Source organism: Zea mays, chromosome 2, assembly GCF_902167145.1.
Source record: "Zea mays cultivar B73 chromosome 2, Zm-B73-REFERENCE-NAM-5.0, whole genome shotgun sequence".
Classification (NCBI taxonomy): domain Eukaryota; kingdom Viridiplantae; phylum Streptophyta; class Magnoliopsida; order Poales; family Poaceae; genus Zea; species Zea mays.
This window is the reverse complement of record NC_050097.1, coordinates 11,712,365-11,723,097: the sequence shown is the minus strand read 5'-3', so window position 1 is coordinate 11,723,097 and position 10,733 is coordinate 11,712,365. Positions and strand designations below refer to the sequence as shown.

The window sequence follows — 10,733 nt, the reverse complement described above, 5'->3', positions numbered from 1 at the left end:
GGTCGAATTCAGAGACGACATACATGTGGTTACCTGCGAAGGGCAACTGACTGTTGGGACCGATAGGAGGAATGATTGCGGCAGACGAACTCTGGGCTTTCCGCTTGGGCGCCATCTCAACCTTGCTGGCGAGCAGAGCGGAGGCAATATTGCAAGAGAGCAGAGAAGGCCTGGATGCAGAAAAGCAAAACTAGGGCACAGAATGCAGAGGCGTGCGACAGTGCAGTACATATGGGGTTTTCCCGGGCCAGATGCCATTTCTAAAAAGCGCACAGTCATCACCCAGCCGTTATTTCTAAAACGCTGGCGTGCCATGTCATCACCCCAGCTTTTATTTCTAAAACGCTGGCGTGCCATGTCATCACTCGACCGTTATTTCCAAAACGGCCGACGCGACCCAATTTAACTCAGCTGTTATTTCTAAAAACACTGGCGTTACCAGACTTCACTCGGCCACTATTTCCAAAGCGGCCGACGTGGCTCGTTATCACTCGGCTGTTACTTCTAAAACACCGACGTCGCCAGCAGTCACTCGGCTGTTATTCCTAAAGCAGTGACGTGACTTCAAAGGATTCGGCTGTTACCTCTAAAACGCCGACATCACCAGTAACCGCTCGGTCGTTATTTCTAAAACACCGACGTGGCCCGCTATCACTCGGTTATCACTTCTAAAAGCGCCAACATCGCTGATAATCACTCGGCCGCTACTACTAAAGCGCTGACATCGCGAAGAAGGTAGTCTAAAGCGCGACTCAACGATTCTAAGTCGCTACTCAAGCATTACATAAAGAAACAACATCTGCATTAAGCATTAATACGATCGACGATTGACAGAAAAGGCAAAATGGTGCACACAGAATAGGGCAAAATCATTCTTCATTATAAGGGAAGCACTACCGAACTTACAAATCAACTCTTTATGAGTTGATATCCTCCCCATTACTACATCATATTTCACTACACTATACTACTAGCTACTACTACATTATTTTACTAATACTACTTCTACTACTAATCTATACTAACATCTAAAACCAGTGGCATCTAGCCACTGGCCCTGTTGCTGCCCTTGCTGCTGCCCTTGTTGCTGCCCCTGCTGCTGCCCTTACTGCCATCGCCGCCGTCGCCGCTGCCACCTTTGCCGCCGCCGTCACCGCCCTTGCCGCCGTCACCGCCGCCGTCACCATCGCCTCCGTCATCGTCGCCGTCACCGCCATCGCCGCCGCCACCCTCCTCGGACGAGTCTGAGGAGTTCTCCTCGTCCGAGGAGTACTCTGACTCATCCGAGCCCTCGAGCCCGGCGCGCTCGACGGCCCGGATGTAGGTCCACAACTCTGCGGCGATCCCCTGGGAGTCGTCTGAGTCATCAGACGACGCCGGGAAAGAGGCATGGACCGGTGAGCCCTCGGACTCGGAGAGAACTCCTCCTCCGAGTACTCTGAGTCGCCGAAGTCCTCCGAGGGAGGAGTCGGCTCACGCTTCCGCTTATCACCGGAGTGATGCGAAGAACTACCACCTTTCTTGCTCTTGCCCATGGTGGAGTAGAAGGAAAGAGAAGAAAATAAACAGCGAGCAGCAGTAAGAGATGTGAAAATGCCGGAGAAGCAAGAACACTATTTATAGAAGAAGAAGGCAACCGCTCACCTCCTACCACAGCCACCGAACAGCCGCAAAAATTCAATATGCAATTCAAACCGTCTGGAGACACGTCAGGCGGCTGACGCCGTTCCACGTAACACGACACCCATTAGGACTTCACTCAACTGATTGGACGATATGATTACAACCGCGGTCACATCAAGTTACTACTCAGAAACAGTTTGCTAAACGCTCAGTGCATTGACGGATAGCGAGGCGGGGCGAGGATCGTGGGGTGGGGGCGGCTGCGGGGGCATTCGCGCCCTTCCATCGACGGAGAGCAGAGTGGGAGCGAGGTTAGCAGGGGGCTGTCACAGAATGGCGCCCTTTCCATCGATGGATAGCGAGGCACGGTGAGGATGGTGGAGGCGGGGGCACGGTGTAACTGTGGACGCCCACAATGCACCCTTATAGGATAGTAGAGAAGATCAGACTACAATATACCCGCAAGCACCAGCAATTAATGTGTATCATTTGCTGCACCTAGTTAAGTTTCCAGGCTTTGCCTCCTTTCAGGCTGAACTTCTTGAGCCTCCCAAAGAACATGACAACGATGAGTATGAGTTTGCCGGAGTCGCTCCACCTCCCGGCAAAGCCCGTCCATCTGTCTGCACATAGTCCATCTGGATTGATCTGCCTGCTGCAGCTGTATCCCATCGAGAAGCCGACGTTTCCATAAGCACTGCATGCAGAACGTAGCCAAGACATGTCACTATGTCAGATCGATCAGAGGTCGCAAAGCTTCCAAGAAACATGAACAGAAACGTAGGTTTTCTTCCAGTCCGCATTCTAGACATCTTGAGATTGCTTACCATTGACCACATAGTTGCAATGTGCATTTCTTCATTAATTCTCACATATTTAATTATCGATTTGTTTTATTACATGCGTGTATGGGAATTTCTTTTCTTCTTCTCCTTGCTTGGACTACGACTACTCGGAGGAAATTAAAGTTTTACCTGACGACTTCGACAACAATGCTGAGTACGTTGAAGTTGAGGGGGTCTTCTTTGAGCTTCCTCCTCTCGGTGATGCAGATGGCGATGACGAAGATGGCCAAGTAGGAGAGTTGCGACAGGATTGTGCTCCTGAGCTGGTCCTCCGTGGAATGCTCCCTTTTGGAATCCTCTTCAAACGGAAACCATGTCGTATACGGAGGAAGATACCTAGTAGAAGTTAAAAAAACAAGCAGATGGAACAGATCAGACCACGTCACGCAAATTGAAGGCCATTTTAGATGCCACGATCTTCTATAGCTGCCTTCATTTCAAAAAAAAAAAAAAAACTGTTCATGCATGCCAGGCTAGAGTCCATCCATTTTATCTAAGGGCCGGGGGACCTATGCAATTTCGTATCCGCGTGAGAGAATTCAGGAAGTCCTGTGAATTATTCTGTCCTCTTGTTCTTTACCCATGCATATGGATTCTCTTGGTTTGCGGTGGTCCGGCCGATCGAGCTCTGGCTAGTTTGACTGTCTGCAGCAGAACCAGATACTACTCACCCACTCTATTCGAGCTCTCTGGCTAGTATAGGAACCAATATTTAAACTAGTTTTCAGAGTAAAAACATCTCAAGTTTGATTAACGTTATAGAAAAAATGATAGAATGTTATGATATAACACAGTTATACTATAAATGTAATTAATAAATAATTTAAGGTTACTTATTTTAATATGTTATTTTTCTATTATATAAAATTTGGTCAAACTTTGGAATGTTTTAGTAGAATTTAGGATGGAGAGGGGCACGTGGTAAGAGTCTCTTGTACGGAGGTGGACGTTGTCATTGGTATTTCACGAGAAAACAAAAGGTGGTCTTCCTACCACCTGGGTTTGCCTAGGATTGGAATTTGGAGCGCCAATAAAGCATTATTCTCGGAAGCAGCCTAGCATGACCAATCCACATCTTGAATTCTTGATTCTCTCTCTGATTGCCTCGACTGGATTTGAATATTGGGTCCAATGCTGGCTTCTTGCATTCCATTTCTCTAACTATTTTGTGTTATTATTGGAAGCAGCCGAGGAAGTTGTGCCATCACCTACCTATGTGCCTACCCACCACTTGTCCCTAAAGAAACTTGCAATCATTCATGAGTTGAAAAAAAATTGTGCTTGTCCGTTGTAATCTGAAGATTCCAGATTGACCGAAGGATCACACATGACATCACCACTACTTTAGGCTTTACTTTTCCATCTTCTCCTAATCGTTCTATACTTTATTTTGCATCATAATGATACTCTGCACTTTATATTGCATGATAATGATATAGTATGACCTGTTCTTTCCGTCCCAAAATAGTTTTATTGTCATAGCATTCATATCAGTCAATTTTTTCTCTCAAAATTTTAACTACTAGTTTATAAAAAAATATTAACAATATTTATATCTTAAAATAAAAACTTTTATAAAAATAGATCCAAAGATCTAGAGCGTCAACTATTTGAGACGAAGGGAGTAGAGGTAGAACTTTGGATTTTTTTTTACCAAAATAAGAAAAAAAAGACAAAAGAAACAACATGGTTTTTTTTGTAAAATCCATACCTGAATTCATCGGGTCAAACAATGGTTATTGCATATATTTTGTACATAATTATAAAATTGATTCATTGCAATTTATATGCATATAATCTGTAATTTTTGGTTTCGCAAATAAAACAACCCTATAAGGTAACATATTACAAATCGGACAAAATCTGATCAGTGCTGACACAAAAATGATTAACAATTATCGATACAAAGATAAATCATAAATTGTAAAAAAAACAATTATTTACTTATACTAGTTGGTAGTAAAAAATCATCTAAAAATTTATACACCTAAAATGAAACGAGGAGAAATGATTTAGAAATGGTAGAATGGCTTACGATTTAAAGTGCAAGTGTGCTACGAATGAATTCACTATATACGTCATATGACGCATTCGCGAAGGTATCGGCAAGGGCAACTGATACTAGCACCGCTACCTCGTGGGCTCCGAAGTCCAAATCATAACGTGAACTGCGATGCACACAGAGACAGAGGCGACGTCATCAGGTGAGAGAAAGATATACTCACATCATGAGGACGAAGAGTACGAGGATGGCCGCTGCCAGTGTGGAGAGGTCGAGGGTGGACTCGCCGGTGTGCCGAGAGTTCACGGCGAGGAACAGCGCGTTCGACACCTTCTCCCCCGCGCTCAGGCCGCGCAGCGCGCCGCCCCACTCCATCGCGCACACCAGCGCAACCTGCACGGCGAGGAAGCAAACCACCGTCCCGGCGAGCATCCAGCACCGACGCGCAGGGAACAGGTGGTAGTACCCCATCGCCTCCCTGCCCTTCCTGGCGATCTCCACGACCTCCTCTCGCCGCGTGGCCGCGGCCGCCGCCCACACGCACGCGGACAGCACCGGAGGGAACAGCGTGTTCCCCACCAGCGCCTGCGGCACGAGCAGCAGCTGCAGCGGCACGTCCCGGCTGAACACCATCATGTTCTCGTTCGTCGGCATGAACCCGCAACTGGAGAACGTGGACACCGTCGTGAACACCGAGAAGATCCACACGTTCAGGGCCTTGCGCCGCAGCGTCTGCCTCGCGCCGGGCGCGGCGTAGACATACGCCGCGACGGCGACGGTGCCCACCGTGTGCACCACCACGAGGATGGCCAGGACGATGAAGAACAGAGAGCGCACCGCATTGCGCCGCAGTATCTTCGCGTCTAACGGGATGTCGTCGTTCTCTTCGGTGACCGTACTAGTTATCGACCTCGAGTCGGCGTCGGCGTCATCGCCGGTGGTCTCGAGCTCGATATCGCCGTCGTGGCTCTCGACGCGCCGGGACCTGTTTTTGATCTGCTTCCTCATCTTGGACCACTTGGACGCGAGGCCTACGAGCGACACGAACACCTCGCCGCCGCCGAACATAAGAGCTGTGAGGACCAGGAGCTGGCCGCTGGAGAACACCTCCATCTCGACGGTGGACATGCTGGACACCGTCGAAGCCGACACGGCGGTGAAGAACATGTCGATGCCGCGGGGTCTCCTGTTGGGCGCCCGCACCTTGAGCGCCACGAGGAGCCCCCATCCAGCGCAGGACATGGCAACGAAGTAGACGACGTGGACGAGGAGAGAGCTGAGGCGCGCGGCGGCGGCGCGGCGCCACACCTGGCTCGCGCTGCACCGGAGCGCGCGCCGCGACCGTGCCACGCGCTCCGTGACCTGGTGGTGCGCGTAGGCCTTGGAGACCGAGCACACCAGGGACATTGCTCTGTCGAGCACCGATGCAGGTGCTTTAGGAACCCGGCGAGCTTTTGGGCTCTGGCGCTGTTATGTGGGATTCGCCGAGCTAGTGCGTAGTGCATGTGCATGCGCGTTCTGCACTTTGGGTACCTTGGACACAACTGCACCATATATACCGTTGATGCGGAGGACATCAACGTAACCTCTCTGTATTGCAACACGTGGAAACTGATTATTCTAGTTTATTGTGCTTATCTCCGGGTCGTGTGAACGGTCGTGTAAAGTACGGTTTTACATCGTAGATTGCACTATTTACAAAGTGAAGTTTAAAATAAAGAGTGAGACAGAGAGTCTGCTGGAGATAGTGGAATAGGGCACGTAACAGTCGGGCCAAGAAGGTCTAAAAAACTTTTGATTTATGTCGTGCTAATTTAAAAGGTAGAAATAGTGGTCTAACTTGGTTCTAAAGCATGTCGATTCTTTATTGGTCATGTTGGCCCAAACACAGGCTGTATATTTGAATTGCATACTGTCTAAATATTACAACCACATAAAGTTTATAGCTTATTATAATTGAAGAAATTAAGGGCCCGTTTGGCACAGCTCCAGCTCCTGATTCTAAGCGAGGATCTGGAGGAGCCGTACCAAACGGGTATTTTTTTAAACTGATTCTCGTGTGGAGCCGAAAGATTAGGAGTCGTTTTTGTGAAGAAAGGTGAGATCTAAAAAAACCTGCTCCACCCTCCCTTAAAACAGCTCCTCAACCAACCAAATATGGACCTCCCCTTAAAGTTTGATCGAAATTACTCGCAATTACCATTGGACAAAAACATAACGAGCCAATTTATGGATTAAACATTTGAGACCATTTTATGCACTACTATGATGGGAATATTTTATATGTTATTATTTCATAAATTTTTTTCCGTATATGCATCCTACTTATTGGTTTGTAACAAAGTTGAACTGCAAAGGGTAAAACAGACAATCGCCACAGACCACCAACTCTCAGCACACAAGAATCAGTTTACTTGCCAAAAGGTTTTAAAAATGATTCTGATTCTCTAGGAGAATCAGGAGGATCAGCTCCTCACGAGGATCAGGATCTGGAGCTAAAGAAGCAGGAGCTAGAGCTTTGCCAAACGGGCCTTAAATACTACGTTCTTCATCGGGCTAGGCTGGCCAAAGTACTGACCATGCGTGCGAGTTGTGCCAGGAGCCCTGTCTTTGGACAGTGCTAACCCAACCATATAGGACTTCGTGCTAAACCGTATTTTTTGGCTCATGATTTTCGGATCGTGTCGTGCTAGTCCATAAATCCCAATCCATCCTTCTAGCACTATTTTTGCCCATGAAGTCAAGTCGAATATATATATGGTAGACTGTGGCTAATCTCACTCTCCCAAATTAAGTGTATTTCTAGGTATAGCTTAGAGATGGCAACGGTGAATTCCCCGTCGGGGAATAGCTCCCTATCTTCGTCCCCACAACAAAAAATTTTCCCCACGGGGATCTCCACTGAAAGGATCACGATGCCCAAGAGGGGGGTGAATTGGGCTTTTCTAAAAATCAACAATAATTTAACCCTAAGCAAGAGCCCAACTTCGCCCCAACAACTAGCAATAAGAGAATACTACTAGAAATACAACAATACTAAGACATGCTTCAACTACTTGCTAAACAAATACACAATGTAAAATGCTTGAATTAAGTGCGGAATGTAAAGCAAAGTTTAGAAGACTCCTCCAATTTTTTTCCCGAGTTATCGAAGAGTCGACACTCTCTCCTAGTCCTCGTTGGAGCACCCGCGCAAGGGTATCGCTCCCCCTTGGTCCTCGCAAGAACCAAGTGCTCACTATGAGATGATCCTTTTCCACTCCAGCGCGGTGGATCTCTCACGACCGCTTACAATCTCGAGTCGGGTCACCAACAAGTCCTCCAAGGTGATCACCGAGTTCCCAATGCCACCAAGCCGTCTAGGTGATGCCGATCACCAAGAGTAACAAGCCATAGACTTTCACTTGACCAAGAGAAGCCTAATGCATGCGGTGTGTGCTCTAGGTGGCTCTCGCTAGCACTAATGAGGTCCTAATGCGGGATTAAGATTGTCTAATCACCTCACTATGCTTTGTGGTGCTTGCAATGCTCTAGCAATGTATGGGAGTAAATGTGGGCAGCAAGACATTCAATATGGTGGGTGGAGGAGGTATAAATAGCCCTCACCCACCAACTAGTCGTTACCAACCCTGGCTGTGCATGGGCGCACCGGACAGTTCGGTGCGCCACTGGTGCGCCAACGATCACTTTCAACGGCTAGTTCTGACAGCTAGCCATTGGGCAGTTGGCACATCGGACAGTCCGGTGTGCCGGCTAAAATTCGATTTCTGAACTCTTCTCTCGGGTTTCTGGTGGCGGAAAGGGTCTTCCTCGGGCTAGGCTGGCCTCACTGACAGAGGGCGCACCGGACAGTCCGTTGCCCCTAGGCCAGAAACCCTAAGTTCTTTTTAATTCTGTTTTTCGAATCCGTTTTCATTCTAACTCGTGAATGTGTTATAGAGTGATACCTAGCACTATATGTGAGTGTGAATATGCACCAACACTACACTAGAACTCTCTTGGTCAAACTACTCATCGACAACCCCTCTTTATAGTACGGCTAAAACAAAATAAAAGACCTAAACCTATACCGAGTGTCCGCAACTACTTGACACTCGGAATATGAAGACCTTCATCTTTTGTTTCGTCGTTTCAGCCGTCGCTTCAAGTTCTATCTCGGGGATTGTTTTCACCGTTGTAGTACATCTTCCTGTAATGCGACCTAACTTACCATTTGTCTCTGTAAAACACACGTTAGTCACATATAATATTACGTTGTCATTAATCACTAAAACCAACCAGGGGCCTAGATGCTTTCACCCACGAACACTTGCGGGGGACATTTCTTCACCATCCCCGTTCCCCGTGGGGATAAATCCCCAACGGGATCCCCATCCCCGTTTAAATTATAATTAAGACACACATTCTTTGTTATTAAAGTTAAACATTGTCACTTATACACATTGTCAGATGTAAGAAATCATTATGCATACATCAAAATGAACACATTTGTACAATTAGTGGTCTCTTGACAATGTAATTATTTAGTTTTGTCGTTAACTAGTACACAAAAACATAGTCACGTGCACATGGATGCAATTCCTCAATAAAGTAACTTATTTAGTTTGAAATATGACATTCCACCACTTTTCCAAAGTTTAGATATAAGTCTATCTCAAATTCATGGGGTGCGAGATAGAAAATGATTTTATGCATTAGTATAATTTGTTTCTACTTTGTAACTTACATGACACTCTTCGTTTCACTCCTCTATATATAGTAAAATGTAGCACGCATAATATCTCTGATATCTTGTTAATAATAGTATACAAATACATTTTGCATAAAATTGAATTAGCTTAATTGATATATGCCTAAATTACTATTATTAGAATGTAATTTAATTTCAATGATCCAAACGTGGCATTATGTGAATTTGAATGTTATTGTCATGGTGCACCAGACAGTGTCCAACGGTCGGAACCCAACGGCCTGGTGACGTGGCTGGCGCACCAGACAGTGTCCGGTGGCGCACCGGACTGTCCGGTGCGCCATGCGACAGCAGCCTCCACCAAACGGCTAGTTTGGTAGTTGGGGTTATAAATACCCCCAACCACCCCACATTCAAGTCATCCAAGTTTTCCAACTTCCAACCACTTACAAGAGCTAGGCATTCAATACAAGACACACTCAAGTGATCGAATCCTCTCCAAATTCCACACAAAGCCTTAGTGACTAGTGAGAGAGATTTATCGTGTTCTTTTGAGCTCTTGCGCTTGGATTGCTTCTTTTCTTTCTCATTCTTTCTTGAGATCAAACTCACTTGTAATTGAGGCAAGAGACACCAATCGTGTGGTGGTCCTTGTGGGAACTTTGTGTTCCAAGTGATTGAGAAGAAAAGCTCACTCGGTCCGAGGGACCGTTTGAGAGAGGGAAAGGGTTGAAAGAGACCCGGTCTTTGTGACCACCTCAACGGGGAGTAGGTTTGCAAGAACCGAACCTCGGTAAAACAAATCCGCGTGTCACACTCTTTATTCGCTTGCGATTTGTTTTGCACCCTCTCTCTCGGACTCGATTATATTTCTAACGCTAACCCGGCTTGTAGTTGTGATTAATTTTGTAAATTTCAGTTTCGCCCTATTCACCCCCCCTCTAGGCGACTTTCAGTAAGCATGGTCCCTCCCACCACCAAGGCAGCCGGAGCCTAGGGCAATTATTTCTAACTATCTCATTGGTTTTCTTGCAGTCGGCGTCACATGGTGGCCAGCCTTGCTCCATATTCTCGGCCTATGTTATGGTCCATAAGGGCAAGGTGACGTCTGACGTCACCTACAACCCGGATGATGGGCCCGAGGCCTACACCAACCCTGCCGTTTACAGCCGCCTTCATGACTACACCGCCATGGCGCAGGAGGTCCATGGCCCAGAATATGATCCGAGCACCGAGCAGATCGACCCCGATGTGCTCATGAGGGTCGGAGGAGGCAAGCGACATGGGCGGTACTGAATTGGCGACGGGGCAATCGACTCGTCCTCCACTCCCACTCTGTCTCAGGTGCGAGCAAGGAGCACAGGCTCGAGTCCAGCCATACGACCTCAGCACGACAGCTCACAACATCGCATACAACAACTCGAGGTTAGTGCTTCTGTAACTCATCTTTACTTGAGTTATATACCTTCTCTTTGAGTTACTATAATGTTCGCTTGTAATATTACAGACCTAACTAGAAGAGATGGAGGCGAGGATGATGGCGGAGCGGGAGGCGGAGCGGCTGGCTCGCGAG

At 47.2% G+C, this 10,733-nt stretch overlaps 1 protein-coding gene across 1 annotated transcript; it reads right to left on the bottom strand.

The window, feature by feature from the left end:
• Window positions 1–2,005: 2,005 nt before the first annotated feature.
• On the bottom strand, window positions 2,006–5,983 carry LOC109943959 (probable cation transporter HKT7). Its single transcript, XM_020548141.1, has 3 exons — window positions 4,694–5,983; window positions 2,598–2,804; window positions 2,006–2,320 (listed from the first exon to the last, which is right to left on the bottom strand). Exons 1-3 carry the CDS (start codon window positions 5,875–5,877, stop codon window positions 2,122–2,124), a joined length of 1,590 nt encoding a protein of 529 aa, XP_020403730.1. The 5' UTR covers window positions 5,878–5,983; the 3' UTR covers window positions 2,006–2,121.
• Window positions 5,984–10,733: the final 4,750 nt, after the last annotated feature.